Raw genomic sequence first — 27,431 nt, 5'->3', positions numbered from 1 at the left:
CAGTCTCTCGTGTAATTGAATACTACTTCCCCTTCTAGGCGGGCATAGCGACAGTACTGTTGCCTTTTATGGCTGTGTTCAGGGTGGAGTCTGAGCTGCTACGGTGTGAGAGAGAGAGAGATAGGGTAAGAGGGATTTAATGAAATTGAATTTCCTGCTAGTGTTTTTCTTCTTCCTGTTTTGTGCAGTATTGGAACACTGTGTCACATACCGCTTGAAGGAAGAAAAGATTGTGAATGAGTGGTTTGCTTTCAGCATGACACGAGTTGGATTTGCCCTGAATGCAGGAAATGTGGACATCTTCGAACATGAGGTAACGAGTTTAGGAAATTTCTTTCTTGGAGTCATGTGAGCAACCATGAGCTAATTTACAGGCCGTAGGTGTCACAGACTGGGACAGGATTGATTTGCTTCCCTACAGTGTGGAAGCAGGTCCTTTGGCCCAATAAATCCATCCTGACCCTCCAAAGAGTAACCCACCCAGACCCATTGCCCTAGCCTATATTTGTCCCAGACCGAACACAATGGCAATTTGGCATGGCTAATTCACCTAAGATGAACATCTGTGGACTGTGGGAGGAAACCGGAGCACCCGGAGGAAACCCACGCAGACCCGGGGGAGAATGTGCTAACTCCACACTGACAGTCGCCCGAGGGTGGGATCGAACCCGGGACACTGGTGCTGTGAGGCAGCAGTGCTAACCGTTGTGCCACCCATTGAGATGGTGTGGGGAACTGCCATCTTGGACTGCTGCAGTCCATGTGCTGTAGGTGGACCCACGATGCCCTTAGGGAGGGAATCCCAGGATCTTGGCTGGGTAACACTGAAAGAACAGTTTTATATTTGTAAGTCATAATGGTGTGTAACTTCACAGAGAGCCAGCAGGGGGTGGTGTTTGTTCATTTATTGAAAAAAGGAGCCTGAGGAGGATGCAAAATACATTGAGTCGATATGAGAGTTTGTAACCATCAGGAACAATTGAACCGGCCTGGACTCTCGTCTGGAGCGTTGATGTGGAGGTGCCGGTGGTGGACAAGGTCAGAAGTCAGACGACACCAGGGTATAGTCCAACGGGTTTGTTGGAAATCACAAGCTTTCGGAGTTTAGCCCCTTCACCTGACAAAGAGCAGCGCTCAGAAAGCTTGGTGATGATTTCAAACAAACCCATTGGAGTCTAACCTGGTGTGGTCTGACTTCTGATTATTTTCTGGGGGGAAGAGCAGTCTGAGGAGTGACCGGATTGAGTCTTTTAGATGATGTAGTGGGTTTGGCAATCATTAATCTCTAGAATCCCTACAGTGTGGAAACAGCCCATTGAGTCCACACTGACCCTCCAAAGAGCATCCTACGCAGACCCACCCCTGCAACTCTGCATTTCTCATGGCTAGCCCACATAATCTCTGCACACGAGGATAGCTGTGGTTATATGGAGACTGGGACTAGGGAACCATCGATGTAAGATGGTCACGAGCGTATCAAATCAGGAATTCTAAAGAGATCTCTCTATCCGGAGAATGATGGGAAGGTACAGTTTGAAAACATATTGGAAGGCAACCCACTGGGAGACATTTGCAGGATGATGGGAGAAAGAGCAGAATGTGTATGGAACAGAACAACCTGGCCTGTGTGAGCTTCAATATTTACACTTGTCTAGCTGTCCTGGAATAGAGTCAGTGAGATGTACAGCACGGAAACAGACCCTTCAGTCCAACCCGTCCATGCCAACCAGATATCCCAACCCAATCTAGTCCCACCTGCCAGCACCCGGCCCATATCCCTCCAAACCCTTCCTATTCATATACCCATCCAAATGCCTCTTAAATGTTGCAATTGTACCGGCCTCCACCACATCCTCTGGCCGCTCATTCTGTACACGTACCACCCTTTGTATGAAAACGTTGCCACTTAAGTCATTTTTATATCTTTCCCCTCTCACCCTAAACCTGTGCCCCTCTAGTTCTGGACTCCCCGACCCCAGGGAAAACACTCTGTCTATTTACCCTATCCATGCCCCTCATCATTTTGTAAACCTCTATAAGGTCACCCCTCAGCCTCCGACGCTCCAGGGAAAATAGCCCCAGCCTATTCAGCCTCTCCCTGTAGCTCAGATCCTCCAACCCTGGCAACATCCCTGTAAATCTTTTCTGAACCCTTTCAAGTTTCACAACATCTTCCGTAGAATAAATTAGGTCCCAGATGCAGTCATTTACACATGATTGCCAGAGTGAGCAGTGGTGAGACAGAGCAGTTTTCTGTGGAAGTGGGATACAACCAACAGAACACTATACTCATCCAACACCCCCACCTCTTTCCCCACCCAACCCCAATCTCAGCCCCACCCTAAAAGTGTTTCTCCTTCCAGGTTCTCAGTAAAAGAGCCAATAAGACTCGGCCGGCAGCGATCAAACGGAACAACCAAGCACCAATGTATGACCTGAACACCCTTCAAGAGCTGTATCCTTTTAAAAGACAAGACTTGAACTTTGGGTTATCAGGAAGTGATTCAGGAGATGCATCAGTTGTCATCATGAGGATCTCTTTTCACAGCCTCGCACATCCTTGGGTGACTCAGAGCTTGTCACAGCCGTTTCCTTTTGGAATTGACTTGCTCTGTTCTCAAGTACTAACACTGAGATGCTGTGAGATCCCAGAAACCGTGGTGTGATAAATGACTGACGGTGTGAACCTTGAGTGGGAAGCATAAGAGAGAGAGCTCCGTGATTAAAAGCAATCTTTTACCTCCTGAAAAGGTGACGACTGGGCTGCCTCTGCTCCTGCGGCTCTCCCACAGTACTGAAGGGGAGACTGATTCTGTCGGTTGTACCTCCTTGATGTGGGCGTATTGCTGAATAATCTTAATGACAGATTGTAGGCGGCTCAGTTGTCATGCAGCGTTTGAGTCCGAGGCAGAGTTGGCTGTGGGTACAGGGGATTAATTCCAGCGACTACAGTGAAATACAAAGCCAGACGTGTAATGTGCCGCAGCGGGTGAGGTGGGGCAGAAATGCTGGCCTGTGCCTGTGTTATAAAACGCGTGTGAGGAATGGTGGTGGTCAGAGCTGAACAGCTCAGGCAAGTGAGTCGCAGTGTGACCAGGACATTTCCTTTGACTCTTGGCCAGTGTCCAAGCAGAGACGGAGGAGGAGAACCTACTCGATTCATACTCCACACCAGCTGAGGTACCTGTCTAACTGGAGAAGACACCTTCCCTTCCAGGGTCAGAATTCACTCACTGCCCCTTGAATGATGCCCTTTTTCCTCTGTATTTATTGGAGGAGTGTGGGAGCCACTGGCTAGGCCAGTGATTATTGTCCTGGGGGAGGTGAAGGTAGTGTCTGTACAGGCACAGTTGCAGGGTAGTTCAAGGGTTTACCCAGTGACCCCACAGCTGAAGTTCAGATGGATGAGTCCTGATCCCCCATCCTTTGGGCAAAGCTGCACTGGGAGGAGGTGAACACGTCAGACTGAGTGGGGCAAACATGGGGGAGAGAGAGTGGGACACACTGTGAGGGGCAAACTGGAGCAAACCGTTATTGCGGGGAGTTGGCAGACTGAGTGGGACACGCTGATGGACGAGAATGAGGGCATTCTGGATGGGGGTAATGGGGTCAGACACAGTGTTTTTCTCCTTTTCTCTGAGGATTCTGACTCCTGTAGCAACAATACTTGATTCAGGTGGTTGGGTTGTGGGAGCTGGAGGTTGCTGTAATGGATAGGGTTTGTATGAGGATTGGGGGACTGCGGTGCCTCCTGTTGAATGTGTACTCCCTCGGTAGGCAGGTGCACAGAAGCGGGTGCTGACCACTCCAGAGCAGCCACAGTCAAAGAAGGTGTCCATGACCCGCAGTCCACGACTCCTCTTCTCTCCAGCTTCCTTCTCTCCAAGGTAACAGTATCATTTCATCTGATTATTTACTTAGATATACTTAGATTGAAATATCAATTACATGACCTGTTCCAAAAAATATATAATCCACTTCCTATGCAAGCAATCTATCCCTGCACCCCCTCCCTATCTCTGTAATCCCCTACTCCCCTCCCTACCTCTGTAACCCCCTCCAGTCCCTACACCCCACCCCCCCAATCTCTGTAATCCCCTCCCTATGTCTGTAACCCCTTCCAGCCCCTACACCCCCTCCCCATCTCTGTAACCCCCTCCAGCCCCTACACCCCCTCCCCATCTCTGTCACCCCCTCCAGCCCCTACACCCCCCCCCCAATCTCTGTAACCCCCTCCATCCCCTCCCTATGTCTGTAACCCCTTCCAGCCCCTACACCCCCTCCCCATCTCTGTCACCCCCTCCAGCCCCTACACCCTCTCCCTATCTCTGTCACCCCCTCCAGCCCCTACACCCCCTCCCCATCTCTGTAACCCCCTCCAGCCCCTACACCCCCTCCCTATTTCTGTAACCCCTCCACCCCCTCCCCATCTTTGTAACGCCCTCCAGCCCATACACCCCTCCCTATCTCTGTAACCCCTTCCAGCCCCTACACCCCCTCTTTATCTCTGTCATCCCCTCTAGCCCCTACACACCTCCCTATCTCTGTAACCCCCACACCCCCTCCCTGTCTCTGTAACCCCCTCCTGCTTCTACACCCCCACCCAATCTCTGTAACGCCCTCCAGTCCCTACACCCCCTCCCTATCTCTGTAACCCCCTACACCCCCTCCCTATCTCTGTGACCCCCCTTCAGCCCTACACCCCCTCCCTATCCCTGTACCTCCCTCCAGCCCCTACACCCCCTCCCTATCTCTGTAACCCCCTCCAGCCCCTACACCCCCTCCCTATCTCTGTAACCCCCTCCAGCCCCTACACTACCTCCCATCTCTGTAACCCCCTCCAGCCCCTACACCCCCTCCTATCTCTGTAACCCCCTCCAGCCCTACACCCCCTCCCTATCTCTGTAACTTCCTCTAGCCCCAGTAACTCTGCTGTTTGTGGTAATTTTGGAACCATAATGAGCATGGCTGGTTTGTGCCCGAATGAGTAGTTTTTTCCTTCTGCTGTCCTCAGCCCGAACCCATCTCTGAAGTACAGTTCTAGAGCTAACCGCGGTGAAGTTGTTGTCTCGTTTGGTACGGTGCAGGGAGCCACGTGGCAAGGCACGGGAGGCAGGAGTGCCACTGTTCAGCTGCTCCTCATGCCTGAGGACTCGATCATCAAACGGTTCAAGTACATGTTCCAGAAGCTGCGTGACATCCGCGATGGTGAGTCCTGATCAAAGGCACCAGCGTTTTGGTTTCACCCGAGGTTGCTCAGGCAGAAGCAGCACCACTGCGGCGTGTCCGAGGATAATCCTCACTTCAAGGGTATCACAGACTCCCTGTGTTACAGAACTTCCTTCTCTAATCCCCTGTTTAAAAGCATACGCTTGCAACCAAGCCTGTAAGGTGTGTCTGTGTGTGTCTGTGTGTGTCTGTGTGTGTCTGTGTGTGTCTGTGTGTGTCTGTGTGTGTCTGTGTGTGTCTGTGTGTGTCTGTGTGTGTCTGTGTGTGTCTGTGTGTGTCTGTGTGTGTCTGTGTGTGTCTGTGTGTGTCTGTGTGTGTCTGTGTGTGTCTGTGTGTGTCTGTGTGTGTCTGTGTGTGTCTGTGTGTGTCTGTGTGTGTCTGTGTGTGTCTGTGTGTGTCTGTGTGTGTCTGTGTGTGTCTGTGTGTGTCTGTGTATGCTGGGAGAGCGCTTCTGGGGTCAGTATCAACATCAGTCCCAGTGGAAGGTTGGTGGGTTGACCCACGGTGCTGATATCACTGCTCCACTTGGCCAGAGGACAGACCCAGGCCCCTAACTCCAGCAAAGAGATATTGGCTTTAGAAGGGAGGCACTTGAAGATTCATTCCAATGATCCCATGGATAAAAGAGTTAACCTGCAATGACAGGTTATTGCAGAATAGGCTTGTACTCCCTTGATTGTCACAGATTAAGAGGTGATCAGTTTGAGGTTAGCTTTCGTAGAGAGAAATGGTTTGCTGGGGAGTGGGTGGGCTTTCCCACTGTGCTTTCTGTTTTGGCCAAGGCATTTGATTGCTGATAGTCACAGAATAGGGAAAGGTTTCCAGATTAGATTCCACACGCAAAACGGGATGTGGCCTGGCGACATTACGGATGTAGGTTTGCTCACTGAGCTGTAAGGTTCCTTTTCAGACATTTCGTCACCATATTAGGTGACCTCTTCAGTGAAGCATCATGTTTTAAATTTGATCAAGTTTTTCCAAACGACTTCTCTGAGAGAAACCGCTTTTATCTGGTTTAACTTTAACGATTTTCCTCTTACTGATGCAAGAGGTACAGCCTGTCCACCATTATCTGGGTGTGCACTGTGAAAAACCACTTTTTAGTTTAGAGACTGTTCTGGTTTCTCTCTGAAGTAACTGCACCAGAGGCCGGTATCCCCTCACCAAGTTACCCTTTATTTACACAAGCACAGTACATGGACTCTGACCAGCTAGCTCAAAGCCAGTCCCTAGAGTAGTGACGACCTCTGACATTCGTTTATATCTGTCAGCCAGGGCTCCCTCGTTGTGGTTGTTAACCTGAGCTAGTCAGGGTACTCATACGCAGTGAGATCATCCTGGGCTGCAATTCAATCACTACACTCTCCCAATCATTCCCTTAGCAATGGAAGCACAAAACTCCTGCTCTTATCTCATCTTAAAAATTCAGGGTCCTCTTTCCACAGTGATCTGACTAATCAGGAAATGGCAAGTAATTCATAGTTCACCTCCTGCAGTTCAATTCCCTTTTCCAAAGCATCGCATCAAATCTCTTCAATCTGGACATTTACACATTAAAGCTTTCAGAGTCTTAAGTGTGTACGTGGATACCTAGCAGTATTGTTGATTTATATTAAGGGGTAGCATAGCCTCTTTCAGTCGCTATGGTCCCATGGACCAAAAGTTCTTTGTATCTGAAATACTGGAGTTTAAGGATACAGAAGTTATGCTGCAGTTTTACAAAACCTGGTTCGGCCCCACTTGGAGGACTGTGTAGATCTGGGCAGCATGTCTTAGAAAGGATAGATTGACCTTGTTGGGGTTTACTACAATGATACCAGGACATCAAGGGTTTAGGTTATGAGGACCAATTGTACAAATTAGGCCTGTATTCTCGAGAACTTAGATAGTTAAGGTATGATCTGATTTGAGTTTTAAAGGTATTAACAGGAAAAGACAGGGTAGATAAAGATCAAATATTTCCACTGACTGGGGATTCTAGAACTCGGGGCTTCGTCTAAGAACAAGGGCCAGACTGATCAGGAGAGATGTTAGGACACAGTCAGAGAGGTTTGGAGCTCTCTCCCACAAAAGGCAGCATATGCTCTATCAGTTGTTAGTTTTAAATCCGAGATAGATAACGTTTTTGTTGAGGGAAGGTGTGAAGGGATATATGGAGTTAGGTGACAGATCAGCCAGGATCTCAGTGAACAGTGCAACAGGCTCAAGGGATTGAATGGTCTACTCCTGTTCCTATGGTTTTTTATATTAGATTAGATTCCTTACAGTACGGAAGCAGGTCATTTGGCCCAACAAATGCACTCTAACCTTTCGAAGAGTAACCCAGACCCATTCTCCTCTGACTAATGCATTTAACATGACAGGCAATTTCCCATGGCCAATCCACCGAATCTGCACTCTTTAGACTGTGGGAGGAAACCCACGCAGACATGAGGGGGTGGGGAAATGTGCAAAGTCCACACCGACAGTTGCCCGAGGGTGGATACAAACCTGGGTCCCTGGCGCTGTGAGGCTGCAGTTCCAACCACCGTTCTCTTGTCTCTGGCACCGGGTTGGTGTTGAATTAGTATCCTCAGCTGGCAAGTAAATATTGGCATTGGCGCCTTTTGGTGAGAATGAAGGGAGTAACAGGTTTCCTGTTCCGAATGGCTACTTCACGTATGGATCAGGCCGTCCCCAGATGTGGAGCCTGTGGACATGTTGTGTTCCCTGAAGGCTGAGATATGAGCGTGTGTGGTTTATGGAAGGCACTGTGACTTCAGGGTCAGGTGGTAAAATTGGTGAGAAGATTGAATGTTCTAATGTGCTGTTTGTTAATACATTTCAGTTCTCAATGACAGGATAGAAGATCTGAGTCAGGTTTTGACAGATCATTACAACATCGAGGATATCCAATCAGTGGCTATGCCTGCTCAGGTGAGGAGAAACGCTCTGCTTCGAAATCCTGTCCTTGCCACATGGACAGCACTGAAAATGGCCTGCTCAATATAGTATTCTCAAAACCAAAATCTATTCAGAAGAAATAGTAACCTCAAAAATTAATTTGACTATTCGAGGTCTTGGGAGTTTGTTTCAAGTGGTGTTCTCTAGTCCCTATACCCCCCTTCCTATCTCTGTAATCCCCCCGCTTACCCCTACACCTCTCGTATCTCTGTCACCTCCTGGAGTCCCTACAGCTCCTTCCTATCTCTGTAATTCCCCCGCTTACCCCTACACCTCTCGTATCTCTGTCACCTCCTGGAGTCCCTACAGCTCCTTCCTATCTCTGTAATTCCCCCGCTTACCCCTACACCTCTCGTATCTCTGTCACCTCCTGGAGTCCCTACAGCTCCTTCCTATCTCTGTAATCCCCCCCGCTTACCCCTACACCTCTCGTATCTCTGTCACCTCCTGGAGTCCCTATACCCCCCTCCCTATCTCTGTAATCCCTCCAGTCCATACACCCCCTCGCTATCTCTGTCACCTCAGGAGTAGAGGTCAAGTCCGTGGTGAATACTAAAAACAAAGATCCCCCTCCCCCTCCCTTGCAGCGTGTCATTGAGCAGGAGATCAGAATGGAGATGAGCTAGGTGTGTTGGAACTTGTTTGCTTCCCAGAGTGAAGAGCATGTAGTGACAACCAGGAACAAGAGTGGGCAACCTAACCCTTCGAGCCTGCTCAGCCACACGAAAAGGTTGTGCCTGAAATGATTTTAATCTCAACTCAAGAATTTCAGTCTGCCCTTAAAATATTTCAAGATTCTGGCTCCACTGGCTGTTAAGAAAGTGATATCCAAACAGTGTCCTAGAGAATGAGTGAATGTTTCTACATCTCTCTCTTTTAAAAGCATGCCCCCATATTGTTAAATGGTGACCCCTAGATCTGTATTCACCCACAAGAGGAAATATCCAGCTAATCAAGTTCCACCTAGATCCTGTGTTTTAATGATGTCATTCTGGACTCTTCTAAACTCAAGAGGATACAGGCCTAGCCTTTACTTGTAAGACAGTTCATTCATTCCAGATATTAGTCTTGTAAACCTCATGTGAACTTCTTTCAACACATTGACATCCTTCAGTCTGTACGATGACCAGTACTGTACAAGATGCTCCAGATGTGATCTCACCAATGCCCTCTATAACTGAAGATTAATTTCCTACTTTTGCATTCAATTCCCCTCACAATAGACCATAACGTTTCATTTCCTGATTACTGGCTGCATCTGCATATTAATTTTTGATGATTCGTGCACAAGGGCACTCAGATCTCTGCATCTCAGAGCTCTGCAACCTCTCACCGTTCTAGATAATGTCTTTTTTAAATTCTTTGTGCCAAAATGGACAATTTCACGCTTTCCCACATTGCACTTCATTGATTCAATCTTTTCTCACTGACGTTACCTAACTTTTTCACAACTCACTTTCCTATCTATCTTTGTGTCATCAGCAAATTTACGTACCAGATCTTTGCTCCCTTCATCCAAATCGTTTATATAAACTGTAAAAATAAAAGTTAAGGCCCCAGCACTGACCCCAGTGGTACAATTCACGTGACATCTTGCCAGCCTGCAAACGCCCCATGCATTGTTTCCTGTTAACAAACCAATCTTCTATCCATACCAATGTGTTAGTCCCAAAACCATGAGCTTTTATTCTCTACAATGATCTTTGAAGTGGCATCATAGCAAGTGTCTTCTGGAAATCTAAGTACAATACATCCACTGGATTATCTTTATCTACAGAATTAGTTATTTCTTCAAAGAACTCCAATAAATTATTTAAACGTTTCCCTTTGGCAAGTCATTTTGTCTGTCTGAATACCTTGAACTTATCAAAGTGTTGTGCTACAAACCTTTTAATAAAGGCTTCCAACATTTTCCCTGTTGTGAATATTAAGCCTGCAGTTTCCTACTTTCTAGCTCCCTCCCTTTTTCAGTTACATTAGCTCCTTTCCAATCTATAGAAAACTTCTCTATCTAAACAGTTTTGGAAAGCTAAGACCAACCCATCAGCTATCTCACTGCTACTTCTCCCCATTGGGGTGGCACAGTGGCTGCCTCACAGTGCTAGGGACCCGGGGTCAATTCCAGCTTCGGGTGACACTCTGTGGAGTTTGCATGTTCTCCCCCTGTCTGCTTCAGTTTCCTCTGGATGCTCCAGTTTCTTCTCATAGTCCAAAGATGTGCAGGTTAGAGTGAATTGGCCATGATAAATTGTCCAGTAGTGTCCAGGGATGTGCAGGCTAGATGGATTAGCCATAGGAAATGCAGGGTTACAGGGGTAGGATGGGGGTGTTGATACAGTTGGGATGCTCTTTGGAACATCCGTGTGGACTCAATAGGCTGTTCACACGCTGTAGGGATTCTGTGAAGGTCCTGGGAACATGTCAACTTGCAGTTCCAATTTCCTCAGCACTGCCCCCCTTGTAACTGTACTTGAGTTCCTCTCTCCCTTTCAATTCCTGATCTGTGGCTCTTTCCTGGATGGTATTTGTTAACAGTGCTCGCATTTATGTTCACTCGTTCTGTCCGTTACCGTTATTAATTGTTCCTTTTGGTTCATTGCAGGAATCGGTAACATTCCTGGGGCAGATCGCGTGCGACAGCAATGGCAAACTCAATGCAAAGTCAGTGATTTTACAGGGAGACCTGAAACATTCAGCAGGAATGCAAGTGCCGGTAGATCTGTCAGAGCTGAAGGAGTTCTCTCTCTTTCCTGGCCAGGTGGGTCCACCTGAGTAGCAGTGAAAGATTGTCAGGATGTACTCAGTAAGTGAACATTTAAAGGAGCTGTAGTGTCCTACTCTTCGAAACGACTATGTAAGTCCCCCTTAACACCTTCCCCATCCTGGGATAGGGACACCACTGGCTGAAAGTCTGAGTAAACCTTATTTTACTCGTTTTTTTTTAAACAGAAAAGTCAAGTTTCCTCCACTCCCTGGAACTCTAAGGTCCCTAGACCCTCTCAAACTCTAAGTAAAGTTCTGAATTTTTTTAAAAAAATGACTCTCCCCTTGACTCCATTCACAACAAAACCCTCAGGATAAGGACAACAAGGGGTCAAAATGCACAGTGGACTTTCCTCTACTCATTCAAACTTAAAGTAAAGTTTAAAAACTGAAGGGTTTGGTCTCCTCCCCAGGATAACTCCAGCATAACTGTGATCGAAAATTGTGAAAATGAGCACTTGCTGTTAACGTCTCAAACAATGCACAAGATGTGAAACCATGGAGACCCTTGCAAAGAGAGCGCTGCAAACAGCTTCTCCGGCCCTTTTTTTTCCCACTATTTACACTATTGAGGTGGCAGTGGCTTTGATGCAGTAACTGGAGGATAAGGGTGCTAAAATGATGACACTTGTGTGGCTCTGTTTGTAGGTAGGATCGGGATGGCTGCTGAATAAAGAGCTTGCCATTTCCCAGAGAGAGTCTCTCAGTACATTCAGTAATCGGTTTGAAAGTTGGATCCACTGAGAGCACCCCCACGGGGTGTCTCTCATTGACAGCTTACCCCACAGTGTAACCCGTGGCAGTCGCTGCATTGTGCTGAGGAGGGACCAATATATTTTCTGCTCCTCTCTTGTTCTAAAACCCATCCTGCAGCCTGGCTGAGATCAGGCTTACCTATCAGCTTTACTGTATGCCTACTGATTAATCAGGGATTAACTGCAGGGGTCGGTGTGGACTGGTTGGGCCGAAGGGCCTGTTTCCACACTGTAGGGAATCGAATCTCCAGTTGGATGAACCCGAAAGGCAGTTAATCAATGTTCCTCACTTTGGCCTTTGTTGGAGTGTGCTTTTACTCATTGACAGAACGTGGCCACTGCTGCTTATGTTAACATTTCCTGCTCATCCTTAATTGCCCCCCCGAGAGGGCAGTGATGTTGAAGTGCCTGTGTTTAAAAACTACACGCGGATATGTTGATTCTGGGGCTGTCAGCCATGGCGAAGGCTGTTTTCTGATTTAGATTCGAGCTGTCGTTCTGTCTAAGTTGAGAGTTCTGTCCAGAGTAACTTCCCGTCTGGTTAATGTTGATGGGTATGACCTTGTACCAGAGTGTCGGTTCTGACTGTGACGATATTTGTTTTCACCAGGTGGTGGCTCTGGAGGGAACAAACAGCACCAGCCGGTGCATCGTGGCTTCCCGGCTCTACGAGGTCAGTCACTGAGCAGTGGGAGGCTGTGAACGGGAGGATACTGTTACACTCAGTGTCGAACTATTAGCTGCTGGGTTGTTGCTGTTCCAACATCAACTGAACAGTCCAAATCAAGTGTGCCTCTGTGTCCCCGGGTGGGATCTGCAGCATTCAGTACTGGGCCCTCTGCTTTTTGGGGTAGATATTGTTGATGATGGAGTTGGGGGAAGGATTGAGATGGATAATTGAAGGTGATGCAGGAGCAGGGTAGGGTGTGGGAGGTGTAGATGCAATTGGTTGCCCCCCATCTTCCACCCCAGCCTGAGGTGGAGAGTGGGATCAGAAGTATGGAAACGATAGAAAGACAAACAGAGTAGTAATCCCAGGATTGCTACCAGTGCCACATGTTAGTGAGACTAGGAATAGAGAGCGAGTGCAGCTGAACACATGGCTGCAGCGCTGGTGTAGGATATGTGGATCATTGGGATACCTTCTGGGGAAGTTGGCACCTGTACAAGAAGGATGGATTGCACCGGAACTGGAGGGGTACCAATATCCTGAGTGGGAGGTTTGCTAGAGCTCTTCAGGAGGATTTAAACGAGATTGGGTTGATGTTGCTTTGCACAGTGTTAGGGTTTGTTTTGTACTAGAGGGTAGGTTAATAGTTAGGAGACAGTAGTTGTATTGTTTTTGTGTTTGTTTTCTTTTTATTATACTGATATTTGTTATTGTATTTTTCAATAATTTTATATGTTTGTAAAGTTTTTAAAAATTGCTAATAAATATATTTTTAAAAAACGAAATTGGGTACCTGAGCTATGGATCAGATGATGGAGGAACAGCCAGGTACAGTGTACAAAGAGTCTGTGAGGAGGGTAGGCACTTGATAGGGAAAAGGTACAGTCAATGTGCTGGGTTGAAGTGTGTCTATTTTAATGCAAAAAGTGTCAGGGATAAGGGTGATGAACTTAGAGCTTGGATCAGTACTTGGAACTATGACGTTGTGGCCTTTATAGAGATGTGGATATCACACGGACAGGAGTGGTTGTTGGATGTTCCAGGCTTTAGGTGGCTGAGGAGCTGGTGTATGGGAGAAGGATTCACATTTTTGGATCATTCGAATCTCTTTTGGGGTAGAAGTGACCTGTACAAGAAGGATGGATTGCACCTAAATTGGAGGGGGACTAATATACTGGCAGGGAGATTTGCGAGTACTACTTGGGAGGATTTAAACTAGTAAGGTGGGGGGGTGGGACTCAGGGAGATAGTGAGGAAAGAGATCGATCTGAGACTGATACAGGTGAGAACAGAAGTGAGTCAAACAGTCAGGGCAGGCAGGGACAAGGTAGGACTAATAAATTAAACTGCATTTATTTCAATGCAAGGGGCCTAACAGGGAAGGCAGATGAACTCAGGGCATGGTTAGGAACATGGGACTGGGATATCATAGCAATTACAGAAACATGGCTCAGGGATGGACAGGACTGGCAGCTTAATGTTCCAGGATACAAATGGTACAGGAAGGATAGAAAGGGAGGCAAGAGGGAGGGGGAGTGGCATTTTTGATAAGGGATAGCATTGATAAGGGAGGATATTCCCGGAAATACATCCAGGGAAGTTATTTGGGTGGAACTGAGAGATAAGAAAGGGATGATCACCTTATTGGGATTGTATTATGGACACCCCAATAGTCAGAGGGAAATTGAGAAACAAACTTGTAAGGAGATCTCAGCTATCTGTAAGAATAATAGGGTAGTTATGGTAAGGGATTTTAACTTTCCAAACATCGACTGAGACTGCCATAGTGTTAAAGGTTTAGATGGAGAGGAATTTCCTAAGCGTATACAAGACAATTTTCTGATTCACTATGTGGATGTACCTATTAGAGAAGTTGCAAAACTTGACCTACTCTTGGGAAATAAGGCAGAGCAGGTGACTGAGGTGTCAGTGGGGGAGCACTTTGGGGCCAGCGACCATAATTTTATTTGTTTTAAAATAGTGATGGAAAAGGATAGACCAGATCTAAAAGTTGAAGTTCTAAATTGGAGAAAGGCCAATTTTGACGGTATTAGGCAAGAACTTTCAAAAGCTGATTGGAGGCAGATGTTCACAGGTAAAGGGACGGCTGGAAAATGGGAAGCCTTCAGAAATGAGATAACAAGAATCCAGAGAAAGTATATTCCAGTCAGGGTGAAAGGGAAGGCTGGTAGGTATAGGGAATGCTGGATGACTAAAGAAATTGAGGGATTGGTTAAGAAAAAGAAGGAAGCATATGTCAGGTGTAGACAGGATAGATCGAGTGAATCCTTAGAAGAGTATAAAGGAAGTAGGAGTATACTTAAGAGGGAAATTAGGAGGGCAAAACGGGGACATGAGATAGCTTTGGCAAATAGAATTAAAGAGAATCCAAAGGGGTTTTACAAATATATTAAGGACAAAAGGGTAACTAGGGAGAGAATAGGGCCCATCAAAGATCAGCAAGGCGGTCTCTGTGTGCAGCCACAGAAAATGGGGGAGATACTAAATGAATATTTTGCTTCAGTATTTACTGTGGAAAAGGATATGGAAGATGTAGACTGTAGGGAAATAGATGGTGACATCTTGCAAAATATGCAGATTACAGAGGAGGAAGTGCTGGATGCTTTGAAACGGTTAAAGGTGGATAAATCCCCAGGACCTGATCAGGTGTACCCGAGAACTCTGTGGGAAGCTAGAGAAGTGATTGCTGGGCCTCTTGCTGAGATATTTGTATCATAGATAGTCGCAGGTGAGGTGCCGGAAGACTGGAGGTTGGCAAACATGGTGCCACTGTTTAAGAAGGGCAGTAAAGACAAGCCAGGGAACTATAGACCAGTGAGCCTTACCTCGGTGGTGGGCAAGTTGTTGGAGGGAATCCTGAGGGACAGAATGTACATGTATTTGGAAAGGCAAGGACTGATTAGGGATAGTCAACATGGCTTTGTGTGTGGGAAATCATGTCTCACAAACTTGATTGAGTTTTTTGAAGAAGTAACAAAGGGGATTGATGAGGGCAGAGCGGTAGATGTGATATATATGGACTTCAGTAAGGCATTTGACAAGGTTCCCCATGGGAGACTGATTAGCAAGGTTAGATCTCATGGAATACAGGGAGAACTAGCCATTTGGATACAGAACTGGCTCAAAGGTAGAAGACAGAGGATGGTGGTGGAGGGTTGTTTTTCAGACTGGAGGTCTGTGACCAGTGGAGTGCCACAAGGATCGGTGCTGGGCCCTCTACTTTTTGTCATTTATATAAATGATTTGGATGCGAGCATAAGAGGTACAGTTAGTAAGTTTGCAGATTACACCAAAATTGGAGGTGTAGTGGACAGCGAAGAGGGTTACCTCAGATTACAACAGGATCTGGACCAGATGGGCCAATGGGCTGAGGAGTGGCAGATGGAGTTTAATTCAGGTAAATGAGAAGTGCTGCATTTTGGGGAAGCAAATCTTAGCAGGATTTATACACTTAATGGTAAAGTCCTAGGGAGTGTTGCTGAACAAAGAGACCTTGGAGTGCAGGTTCATATCTCCCTGAAAGTGGAGTTGCAGGTAGATAGGATAGTGAAGAAGGCTTTCCTTTATTGGTCAGAGCATTGAGTACAGGACTTGGGAGGTCATGTTGTCGCTGTACAGGACATTGGTTAGGCAACAGTTGCAATATTACATGCAATTCTGGTCTGCTTCCTATCGGAAAGATGATGTGAAACCTGAAATGATTCAGAAAAGATTTACAAGGATGTTGCCAGGGTTGGAGGATCCGAGCTACAGGGAGAGGCTGAACAGGCTGGGGCTGTTTTTCCCGGAGCGTCGGAGGCTGAGGGGTGACCTTATAGAGGTTTATAAAATCATGAGGGGCATAGATAGGGTAAATAGACAAAGTCTTTTCCCTGGGGTGGGGGAGTCCAGAACTAGAGGGCATAGGTTTAGGGTGAGAGGGGAAAGATATAAAAGAGACCTATGGGGCAACTTTTTCACCCAGAGGGTGGTACGTGTATGGAATGAGCTGTCAGAGGATGTGGTGGAGGCTGGTACAATTGCAACATTTAAGAGGCGTTTGGAGGGATATGGGCCGGGTGCTGGCAGGTGGGACTAGATTGGGTTGGGATATCTGGGTCAGCATGGATGGGTTGGACCGAAGGGTCTGTTTCCATGCTGTACATCTCTATGACTCTATAAGGAATGGGATGGAAGAAGTGTGCGAGTGGCATTGTTGACCAGGAATAGTATCACAGCTGCAGAAAGGGAGGTCATCGAGGAGGGTATGTCAGTATGGGTGGAAATCAGAAAGGGAGCAATCACTCGGTGCTTGGAGCTCGGTGGCCACTGGTGTTCTGCAGGGATCGGTTCTGGGCCCTCTGCTCTTTGTGATTTTTCTAAATGACTTGGATGAGGAAGTGGAAGGGTGGGTTAGTAAGTTTGCCGAAGACGTGAAGGTTGGTGGAGTTGTGAATAGTGTGAGGGGCTGTTGTAGGTTGCAACAGGTCACTGACAAGATGCAGAACTGGGCTGATAAGTGGCAGGTGGAGTTCAACCCGGAAAGGTGTGAAGTCATTCACTTTGGAAGATCAAATTTGAATGGACATTACAGGGTTAAAGGTAAGACTCTTGAGACCGTGGAAGAACAGAGGGTCCATGTCCATAGATCCCTCAAGGTTGCCACCCAAATTGGTAGGGTTGTAAACCTGTGTAGAGACCACACTTGGAATATGTTCTGGCCACCTCATTAGAGGAAGGATGTGGAAGCTTTACAGAGGGTGCAATGATTTCCCAGGATGCTGCCTGGACTGGAGGGTGTGTCTTATGAAGAAAGGTTGAGGGAGCTAGGGCTTTTCTCATTGGAGTGAAGGATAAGAGGTGACTTGATAGAGGTGTACAAGATGTTGAGAGGCAGAGATGGAGTAGATACTTTTTCCCGTGGTGGAAATGTCTATCACTAGGGGGTATGATTTTAAAGTAATTAGAGGAAGGTTTAGGGTTGACATCAGAGGTAGGTTCTTTACTCAGAGAGTGGGTTGAATGCACTGCCAACAGTGGTAGTTGTGCAGATACATTAGGAACATTTAAATGCTTCTTGGATAGGCGCATGGAACTTAGTACAATGAAGGGTATGTAGGTTAGTCTGATTTTCGAGTAGGTTAGAAGGACCTGTACTGTTTTTTGTTCTAAAGCCAGGAGAGAGAAACTAACAGGAGTAGATACTAACAGGAAGTGTTTTTTTTAAAATTGAGAATGGGTTGGCTGTGCTCTGAGAAACCATGTAGAATGTTTGAGAGTGCAGTCAGCTCGATCTGCAGCTTACCTGAGGAGGGAGAGTGTAGAATGTTAAAACAGAATGCTCGTGAGTCTATGTGCTAGCTGAGACTGCACCTTTTCCCCACTATTCCACGCACAACAAATGCCCTCAGTTTTTCACTGTGCTACAAACTGGGCCTTTTTTGTTGAGTGATTTGTATTTGTGCCTCTTTTTAGGGTGTGCCCCTGCCTTTCTACAGACCAGAGGAGTCACTTGAAGGTAAGTGAATGATGTACAAAACCAGCACTACCATCACACTGTTCCATTACCCCACTTTACAACGGTGACTACACCTCAGGCAAAAGGACTTAACTGATTGAGTTAGTTGTTGAAGCACTTTGGAATGTCCTGAGGATGTGAAAGATGCTATGTACATCTGTTATTTCCTTCCTGTGTGTCTTAGATATAGAAATGAGACTTAACAAGTATTTCAATGTGAAAAGTAAACGAGTTGAAGCTGCCATTTGTGCTCCCCTCGAGTGTCCCAGCCCCTTTAACAACCACCTCCTCCTTTCTCACTTGTGTTTACCCAGCTTCCCCCTGAACTGCATCTGGGAACACATGTATTATCCCCCCTGGACTTTCTGCAAGAGGAGGTTCTCCCAAATTTCCAGTTGAATTTCTTAGTAACTGCCTTTTTGTTGCACCCCTCTGCCCCCCCCCCCCCCCCCCCCCCATATGGGACAACATCATCTCTCTGTCAGCCCGATTGATTACCCCCTTCTTCGTTTTAAAGGTAAGATTGGGTCACCCCCTCAGTCCCCTCTTCAGCCTGTTTCAATCTTTTCTGATCACTATCACCTCAACATGGCCCAGATGATTCACTTTAGATGTAAGACAGACGGTGGTTGTTCACTCAGTAACATTAACGCGTCACACATTACGTGGTGTGTAGAAACTCCAACCTTCAGGCTTTGAGATGTGACTTTGTCAGTCAGTACATGTCTGGGGATATGTTCCTGATATACTAATGATTTACTGGGTATCAGATGGTGCTGCTGGTGAGAGTCCTGTCACATATGGTTTAATGTGCTGTGAATGTTGCCCCCAGGTTTGGAGCAGCAGATGGTTCTTGTGGCCTGTGGACCCTTCACCACCTCGGACAGCATCACCTATGACCCTATGCTGGATCTGATAGATGTCATCAATAGGGACCGACCAGATGTCTGCATACTGGTGAGTACCCACTTCAGTTCTACCTATTAATGTCCTATTGCTTTCAGTGTCACATTCAGTTCCGATCACTCACTCCCTTCCCTGTGATGCTTTGCTTGATAGTCCCTGCTGTGTTAACCCGCAACTCACTTTGTTACACTGGGCTCGGGTGGTCCTTTATAAGGTTTCTGTCCTTTCCTTTAGGTATAATCTGGCACGACATGTCACTGCTACTCAACAACTGAAGCTTCAGTCTTTCGATGTCTGTCAGTGATAAAGAAGTACTCACAGCGCTGTCCCCATCAGGCGCTTTTGGGATAGGGATAGCACCAGGTTAATTACAGAGCAATGTGATTCCTCATGAAGGGCTTTTGCCCGAAACGTTGATTTTCCTGCTCTTCGGATGCTGCCTGACCTGCTGTGCTTTTCCAGCACCATTCTAATCTAGACTCTAATCTCCAGCATCTGCAGTCCTCACTTTTGCCTAATTACAGAACAAAGCTGACTCTATTCTTTTTAAAGTTCCCTCAACTCTTTGGAACTCTAAACAGAGTCCTCTGAATCTTTTAAAATAGAAGTCACAGTCCCCATCAAATAGTCCTAGGACAGGGACATAAGATTAGATTAGGTTACATACAGTGTGGAAACAGGCCCTTCGGCCCAACCAGTCCACACCGACCCTCCAAAGAGCAACCCACCCAGAACCATTCCCCCACATTTACCCCGACTAAGGCACCTAACACTACAGGCAATTTAGCATGACCGATTCACCAAACCTGTACATCTTTGGACTGTGGGAGGAAACCAGAGCACCCAGAGGAAACCCACGCAGACACGGGGAGAATGTGCAAACTCCACACAGTCAGTTGCCCGAGGCAGGAATTGAACCCAGGTCCCTAGCGCTGGGAGGCAGCAGTGCTCACCACTATGCTACCCCAAAGGGATCCCCAAAAGGGATCAAAATGCAGAGTAAAGTTCCCTCTACTCAATTGTACTGAAAATAAAATTCCCTTGATACTGTCCCCATCAAACACTCCTGGAACAGGAGCAACAAGTGGTTAAATTGCAAAGTAAACGTTTCCTCCACTCACATGAACTCAAAGTAAACTTAAACTCCCCTCAGCTCTGTCCCCATCAAAACACTCCTGGGACGGGGTAACAAGGGATTAATATATAGAGGAAAATTCCTTCTACTACATTCCTCTCATGCTGACCCCATCAATCATTTCTGGGACAAACATAAATTTTAAAAATCAAATGGAAACTAAGAACAGTAACTTGCTAAATTAAATTGTCATATTCAAGGCTGATAATATATTCCAGTCCCTGCAGCTCCTACCAGTCTCTAAAGGGCTTCACTGTCCTGCTGAGCACCGTGTGCTCCCTTTCCAGGGTCACCTGAGCGTGGATGTAACCGCGAAACAGGGGAAGACAGTAAGGAACAACAAAGCCCCACTTTAGTCTGTTGTCAGGACCTGTTAATGACCATCTTGGCCAGGCCTCAGGAGCAAAGCCAAGAGAACACCCTTAGACTTGTCCACTGCTCCCTGCACCGGGTGCCCAGAGATCAGGGCTGAAGTGCAACCAGCATTTAAGCAGCAGCCCCTTCAAAAAATTACAGAAGGACTACAAAACGTCACATTCAACAAAAACACGGCAACCTGTCTCCTCCAGGTCACTGAAGCCTGAATTCTGAAATGTCTACTACAACAATGCTGTCATTGTCAATATTTCTCTTTTGTTTCCTTACAGCTGGGGCCGTTTGTGGATGTCAGACACCAGCAGATAGAGGTATGGTTCTCTGTACCACCTTCACCCATTAAGCTTCTGTTGTTGGAGGCAATTAACTAAAGAATGACAAGGGGATTATTTGGGATTTTTAACACTGTTGTTAGGGCCCTGCTGAACAAACCAGATCCCAGACTGACATCTGGCTGGCTAGATCATTTTTATCTAACAAAGTGGTCTGTCACTGAAATATGAGTGTGCAGTGCTCAGATCTGGTTTTACTGGTAAAGCTGAAGTTAACTGTGCAGAAAGAAAGAGGACAAAATAGAATAAACTAAACTATTCCTTTTCCCCCACAACACTTTTATGAAAATGACTTTTTTCCTCATTGCATTGAACCATTTTTACCCAAATTCTCCAATTCCATTCTCTCGCAGTGTGCTTACTGAGGTGTCTCTCTGCTCTCTCCCCTCTCTCTATAATCTCTCTGTCTCTCTCTTCTCTATCTCTCCATTTCTTTCTATTTGATCCCGCCCTCTCGCTGTCTTTCTCCTTCCCTTCCCACTTGCCCTGAACACAGTTCAGATTGGTGCATCCTGCAGGTGTCTGCTGGAGTGTTGTGTTGACCGAGAGCCACAGCTGACCATCCAAGTATTGTACTCTGTATGCAGGAGACGTGATGGGTCAAAGGACCTTTCTCTATGCTGTAGATCTCGATGACTCTGCTGGGAGTCTGGTTTCCTTGTCCTCGGAGTAAAATGAGCTAAGAGTTTAGGAAGGGCCTCTGACGTGGTGTTTGACTGAGTGCCTTAGCATGTTTTCATTGTTTTAATGTTTTTAATCCTAGAGTTGTCAGCTGACAGTGACCTACCAAGAGGTTTTTAAACAGTGCATGAAAGGAATCGTGGAAGGAACGAGGGGGTATGTTTCAGCACTACCTCTGTATGATCACTACACTTCTGTTTATTCATTCATGGGTTGTGGGTGTCACTGGCTACCTTGGGAAAATGATGACGACGACGACGTGCACACCATGGGGTTTAGGGACACCTGTAATGCTGTTAGGGCAGGAATTCCATTTTTTCTTTCATGTGGAGACCTTTCACAAACAGCGATATATTTCCAAGTCAGGATGGTGACTGGCTTGGAGGGGAAGTAGCTGGGGTGGTGTTCCCATCTACCTTGTCCTCCTTGATGATAGACAGCCTGAGTTTGGAATGTGCTGTCAAAAGAGTTTTGAATTGCTAAAGTCTGCCTGCTTGCCCGTCCCGTCTGTCTGTCCCTTTTCACTTGGGGAGGCCGCTGCTCCTCAGCTGCTGCACCTTTCCGGTAGTCCGTCAAATCCTTCTCCCCTTCCTGCTGGCGGCCAGACATTAATAATCAACCTGCCTAGCCCCCTCCATGTGGCCACAAAGTCTTGAGATGGAGAGCTTCTGTTCTAGAGGTAGGGAGGCTGCCACTTTACCATTAGGCCACCTCTCTGCAAAGGCTACCCTGGTTGGGGCACCAACAGGATAAACAGTCTGGGCGGGGACTTGTCTTTCTCCTGAGCTGTCACGTATGTAAGAGCCAACTCTGACCCTGCAGACCCAAATGTCGCCTCCTGCTGTTTGGGTTCTTCCTGACCTGCTGTGCTTTTCAACTCTGACCCTGTAGTGTCTTCCCACTGCAAGTCCAGAGCTATGACCAACCAGTTGGATTCCGTCAGAAGGCAGCAATGTGACGCAGAGAGGGTAAAGTGGCAAGTGTGGGGTTATTTGCTTTGCTTGCAAGAATAGGAAAGCAGAATTTGTATTATGGAGGATGTTGATGTTCAGGGAGACTTGTATGTATACTCTTACAATGCAAACGGTAGTAAACAATTTGGAGAGCGAATCGTATGGCCTTTACTGCAAGGCAAATGGAGAACAAGAATAAAATAGTCTTGTCACAGTTTGACCGGGCTATGGTGGGACTACACCTGAACACTGTGTAGCTTTGGTCTCTATCTTTAAGGAAGGATTCTGATGGAGGCGGTTCCTGGAGAGAAGGTTCACAAGATTCACCCTCATCCCAGGGGCCAGAAGCTGAGTAATTTGGGTTGATATTCTCTGGTATTTAGAAGCATGAGAGCAGGTCCCCCAAAACATTCAAGGTTGTGTAGGGACTTGCCATTGAGAGGTGGAGACGTTGTTTCCCCAGGGCTGAGGAATCTGAATCAGCCGAACAGTCTCAGTACATCGTTCAGATCGGACCGCGATGAGACATTTCTTCACCGAGGCTGATGAATCTCTGAAATTCTCAGCCCTAGAGGAGTCTCCATCATTGAAAATGTTTCATGCCTGTTCAGCAGATTTTTCATCTACATGTATTGACAGGAAGTGGAGTTCTACCCCATAATCAGCTGTGATCTTGTTAGATGACAGAGTGGACTCAAAGGGGCAGAATGGTCTCCTGCTCCTATTCTTGTTTTCTTCTGTTATCTAGGCCAGAGTTTCATTTTCTCTCCTGGTATGTTAGTCCCTTCATCCCTAGTGATCACATCCTGGGGGTTACCATTTACCAGAAACTTAACTGGACTCATCCCACAAACACTGTGCCTACAAGAGCAGGTCAGAGGCTGGGAATCCTGCAGTGAGTGAGTCCCCTCCTGAAGCCCCCCCCCCCCCCCCCCCCCCCAAGCCTGTCCCACCATCAACAAGGCAAAAAGGCAGGAGTGGGACAGAATACTCCCCACTTACCTCTTGATGGGGCAGCTCCAGCCACATGCAGAAAGCTTGACACCATCCAGAACAAAGGAGCCCACTTATTTGGTACCACATCCATCCCTTCCCCACCACCGACCCTCGGCAGCAGTGTGCATCGTCTACAACAGTGTTTCTCAACGGGAGCGGAAGCACCCCCTGAGGGGCATTTGCCTTCCTTCGATGGGCGTTGAAGTCAAAGGGGGTGGCAAGGGGGCACTGAATGACTTTGTAGAGAGCTAACCAATCACTTGGAAGACTGCTGTGCCCTTGAAGGACGTTGCTGTGTGCAGATGGATAGTCACATAATACGAATGGTAACATTGATTTTTGTTGTATATAAAACACAAAAGTTTTCCGATTTCAGCACTGCAATGTATTGCAGTTGTATGTGCAAAAACAGACTTTGGTGTTTGGGAGCGTTGCATGATTTCAAGGATAAGGGGGCGTGAATGCGGAAAGGTTGAGAAACACAGGTCTACAAGGTGTACTGTGGGAATTCAACGGGGAGAAAGTGAGGACTGCAGATGCTGGAGATCAGAGCTGAAAATGTGTTGCTGGAAAAGCGCAGCAGGTCAGGCAGCATCAAGGAGCAGGAGAATCGACGTTTCGGGCATCAACCCTTCTTCAGGAATCATTCCTGAAGAAGGGCTCCTGCTCCTTGGATGCTGCCTGACCTTCAGTGTCATTGGGTCAGAATCCTGAAACACCCTCCCTAAGGGCACTGTGGGTGTCCCTATGGCACCCTGACGCAGCAGTTCAATAGGCAGCTTCCCTGGGACAGTGGGAGCGGTGGGGAAGAGGAGCAATAACTGCTTGACCAGCCAGCGACCCCCCCCCCCCCCAACCCGAGGAAGAAAAGACCTCTTAATCTCCGCTGTCTTATCTCAGCAGCAAACCCTGGCTGATTACACTCCGTCAGCACATTGCAGTGATTGGCAACATTGAATATGACTGTGTTACTACCTCAGTTACTGTGGGAGGTCAGCTGCTTCCTTTGTTTCATTGCCGATGGACGTCTGCAGAATGCAGCGTACAACGCAGTAGAAATTGCAACATTTGGGCTGTGTTAATGTTTGGGAGGGGAGATATAACACTTAAGGACTCTTCATGTGGCTTGCCTCTCTGAATGCATGGTTTCTGTTCAGCTCAGGGTCTCATCTTGTGGTCGTGCCGTCACTGAGGGATGTTCACCATGATTTTGTGTATCCTCAGGCGCCATTCCACTGCTTTGAGCCGTCTAAGGAGACAAGGAGGTATTCCAACCTTTCAACCATCCTTCTCTGCATCTGCCTTTAAACCCCTTGGCTGCAGTGTTAACTCTAAGCTTTCTAATCCAGTTCATTTGAGGAATGTTATCAATTGTTCTCTAGTTGTTGTGACTGCAGTTTGATACAAACCAGGCCATTTCAGAGGGAATTTAAGAGTCCTCCATGTTGCTGTGTATCTGGGAGTTGAAGTAGCCTGACCAGGGAAGGGTGACCGATTTCATTTGCTAAAATACACGGGTTTTTACAATAATTGACCATGGTGACAATAGTCTCCATTTAGATCCAGCACTTAATTCCAGATTATTACTGAACTCAAATTTCACCATCTGACCTAGCCTTCAGAACACAGGTCTGGGGTTCTGGATTACTCATCCAGTAATGTTGCCACCACAGATTCAGTGCCCCCCAGAAATCCTGAGTTCAACTCCCACTGTGGGCCACCTGAGAATTCCAGTCAAGTTAATGAGCAAACAGGAGTGATTTTAAAACAACACAGCCTGGGTCAGGAAAAGTGTCATAGAGACGTACATCCGGAAACAAACCCTTCAGCCCAACTCCTCCATACCGACCAGATATCCTAACCTAATCTAGTCCCACTTACCAGCACTTGGCCCAAATCCCTCGAAACCCTTCCTATTCACTTAGCCATCCAGATGTTGTCATTGTACCAGCCTCCACCACTTCCTCTGGGCTGCTCATTCCATGCACAGATCACTCTCTGAGTGAAAATGTTGCTCCTTGGGTCCAGGGTCCCTTTTAGATTTTTCCCCTCTCACCCTCAGCCTATGGCCTCGAGTTCTGGACTCCAGGAAAAAGACTTTGTCTATTTATCCTATCCATGCCCCTCAGCCTCTGAACGCAGGAGGCTGACTGATTCCAGTTCAGAACGAAGCCAGCTCATTGACAGAGATCTGCTGTCCTTCCTCGGTGTAGGTGACTCCATTCCCAGACCAGTGTGGCAGCTTGGGGTGGGCAATACATCCGAGCTTTGCCTGTGACGAGTGGGGAATGGAATGTCACCACTACGCTAACCTGATTGGTCAGTATGTTGAGGCAGGGAAGAAACTCCAACCAATTGAGGATGCCCAGAGAGAGGTCCTGTAGAGCAGGTACCAGGATCATGTTGGACAATAAACAGCACTGGGTGTGTGTGTGGGGGGGGGGGGGTGGGTGTGTGGGGTGGAGGGGGGGGGGTGTGGGTGTGGGGGGGGGTGTGTGTGTGGGGGGGGGGGGGTGGGTGTGTGGGTGGAGGGGGGGGGTGTGGTGTGGGGGGGGGGCTGTGTGTGGGTGTGGGGGGGGGGGCTGTGTGTGGGGGGGGGGTGGGGTGTGTGTGTGTGTGTGGGGGGGGGTGTGTGTGTGGGGGGGTGTGTGGAGGGGGGGGTGTGTGTGGGGTGGAGGGGGGGGGTGTGTGTGGGGTGGAGGGGGGGGGTGTGTGTGGGGTGGAGGGGGGGGGTGTGTGTGGGGTGGAGGGGGGGGGGTGTGTGTGGGGTGGAGGGGGGGGGTGTGTGTGGGGTGGAGGGGGGGGGTGTGTGTGGGGTGGGGGGGGGTGTGTGTGGGGTGGGGGGGGGTGTGTGTGCGGTGGGGGGGGGTGTGTGTGGGGTGGGGGGGGGGTGGGGGGGGGGTGGGGGGGGGGTGTGTGGGTGGGGGGGGTGTGTGTGGGGTGGAGGGGGGGGGGTGTGTGGGGGTGGGGGGGGGGGTGTGTGGGGTGGGGGGGGGGGGTGTGTGGGGTGGAGGGGGGGGGTGTGTGGGGTGGGGGGGGGGGTGTGTGTGGGGTGGGGGGGGGGTGTGTGTGGGGTGGAGGGGGGGGTGTGTGGGGGTGGGGGGGTGTGTGTGTGGGGGGGGGTGGGTGTGTGGGGTGGAGGGGGAGGGGTGTGTGTGGGGTGGAGGGGGGGGTGTGTGTGTGGGGTGGAGGGGGGGGTGTGTGTGTGGGGTGGAGGGGGGGGGTGTGTGTGTGGGGTGGAGGGGGGGGTGTGTGTGTGGGGTGGAGGGGGGGGTGTGTGTGTGGGTGGAGGGGGGGGTGTGTGTGTGGGGTGGAGGGGGGGGGTGTGTGGGGTGGAGGGGGGGGGTGTGTGTGGGGTGGAGGGGGGGGTGTGTGTGGGGTGGAGGGGGGGGTGTGTGTGGGGTGGAGGGGGGGTGTGTGTGGGGTGGAGGGGGGGGGTGTGTGTGGGGGTGGGGGGGTGTGTGGGGGGGGGGGGTGGGTGTGTGGGGTGGAGGGGAGGGGTGTGTGTGGGGGGGGGGTGTGTGTGTGGGGTGGAGGGGGGGGTGTGTGTGTGGGGTGGAGGGGGGGGTGGGTGTGTGGGGTGGGTGGGGGTGGGTGGTGTGGGGTGGAGGGGGGTGTGTGTGGTGGGGTGGAGGGGGGTGTGTGTGTGGGGTGGAGGGGGGGGGTGTGTGTGGGGTGGAGGGGGGGGGGTGTGTGTGGGGTGGAGGGGGGGGTGTGTGTGGGGTGGAGGGGGGGGGTGTGTGTGGGGTGGAGGGGGGGGGTGTGTGGGGGTGGAGGGGGGGGGTGTGTGTGGGGTGGAGGGGGGGGGTGTGTGTGGGGTGGAGGGGGGGTGTGTGTGGGGTGGAGGGGGGGTGTGTGTGGGGTGGGGGGGGGGTGTGTGTGGGGTGGGGGGGGTGTGTGTGGGGTGGAGGGGGGGGGGTGTGTGGGGGTGGGGGGGTGTGTGTGTGGGGGGGGGTGGGTGTGTGGGGTGGAGGGGGAGGGGTGTGTGTGGGGGGGGGTGTGTGTGTGGGGTGGAGGGGGGGGTGTGTGTGTGGGGTGGAGGGGGGGGTGTGTGTGTGGGGTGGAGGGGGGGGTGTGTGTGTGGGGTGGAGGGGGGGGTGTGTGTGTGGGGTGGAGGGGGGGGGTGTGTGGGGTGGAGGGGGGGGGTGTGTGTGGGGTGGAGGGGGGGGTGTGTG

The 27,431-nt window shown here is 48.9% G+C and overlaps 1 protein-coding gene across 1 annotated transcript in view; it reads left to right on the top strand.

Moving 5' to 3' along the window:
• Positions 1–24,579, top strand: part of pola2 (polymerase (DNA directed), alpha 2) — a 25,223-nt gene extending 644 nt beyond the window's left edge. Inside the window, exons 2-15 of the mRNA XM_072551258.1 lie at positions 83–105; positions 189–313; positions 2,364–2,455; positions 3,123–3,180; positions 3,778–3,887; positions 5,015–5,208; positions 8,057–8,145; positions 10,775–10,930; positions 12,301–12,363; positions 17,836–17,878; positions 18,711–18,835; positions 20,567–20,605; positions 21,390–21,463; positions 24,414–24,579. Coding sequence (XP_072407359.1) covers positions 83–105; positions 189–313; positions 2,364–2,455; positions 3,123–3,180; positions 3,778–3,887; positions 5,015–5,208; positions 8,057–8,145; positions 10,775–10,930; positions 12,301–12,363; positions 17,836–17,878; positions 18,711–18,835; positions 20,567–20,605; positions 21,390–21,463; positions 24,414–24,564 — 1,342 coding nt within the window. The 3' untranslated portion in view covers positions 24,565–24,579. The remainder of the gene's footprint in view (positions 1–82; positions 106–188; positions 314–2,363; positions 2,456–3,122; positions 3,181–3,777; positions 3,888–5,014; positions 5,209–8,056; positions 8,146–10,774; positions 10,931–12,300; positions 12,364–17,835; positions 17,879–18,710; positions 18,836–20,566; positions 20,606–21,389; positions 21,464–24,413) is intronic.
• The last annotated feature ends 2,852 nt before the right edge of the window (positions 24,580–27,431 follow it).

The sequence above is a fragment of the Chiloscyllium punctatum genome, chromosome 31 (assembly GCF_047496795.1).
Source record: "Chiloscyllium punctatum isolate Juve2018m chromosome 31, sChiPun1.3, whole genome shotgun sequence".
Lineage (NCBI taxonomy): Eukaryota > Metazoa > Chordata > Chondrichthyes > Orectolobiformes > Hemiscylliidae > Chiloscyllium > Chiloscyllium punctatum.
Note: the sequence above shows the minus strand (reverse complement) of the source record. Positions and strands in the feature narration are given on the sequence as shown.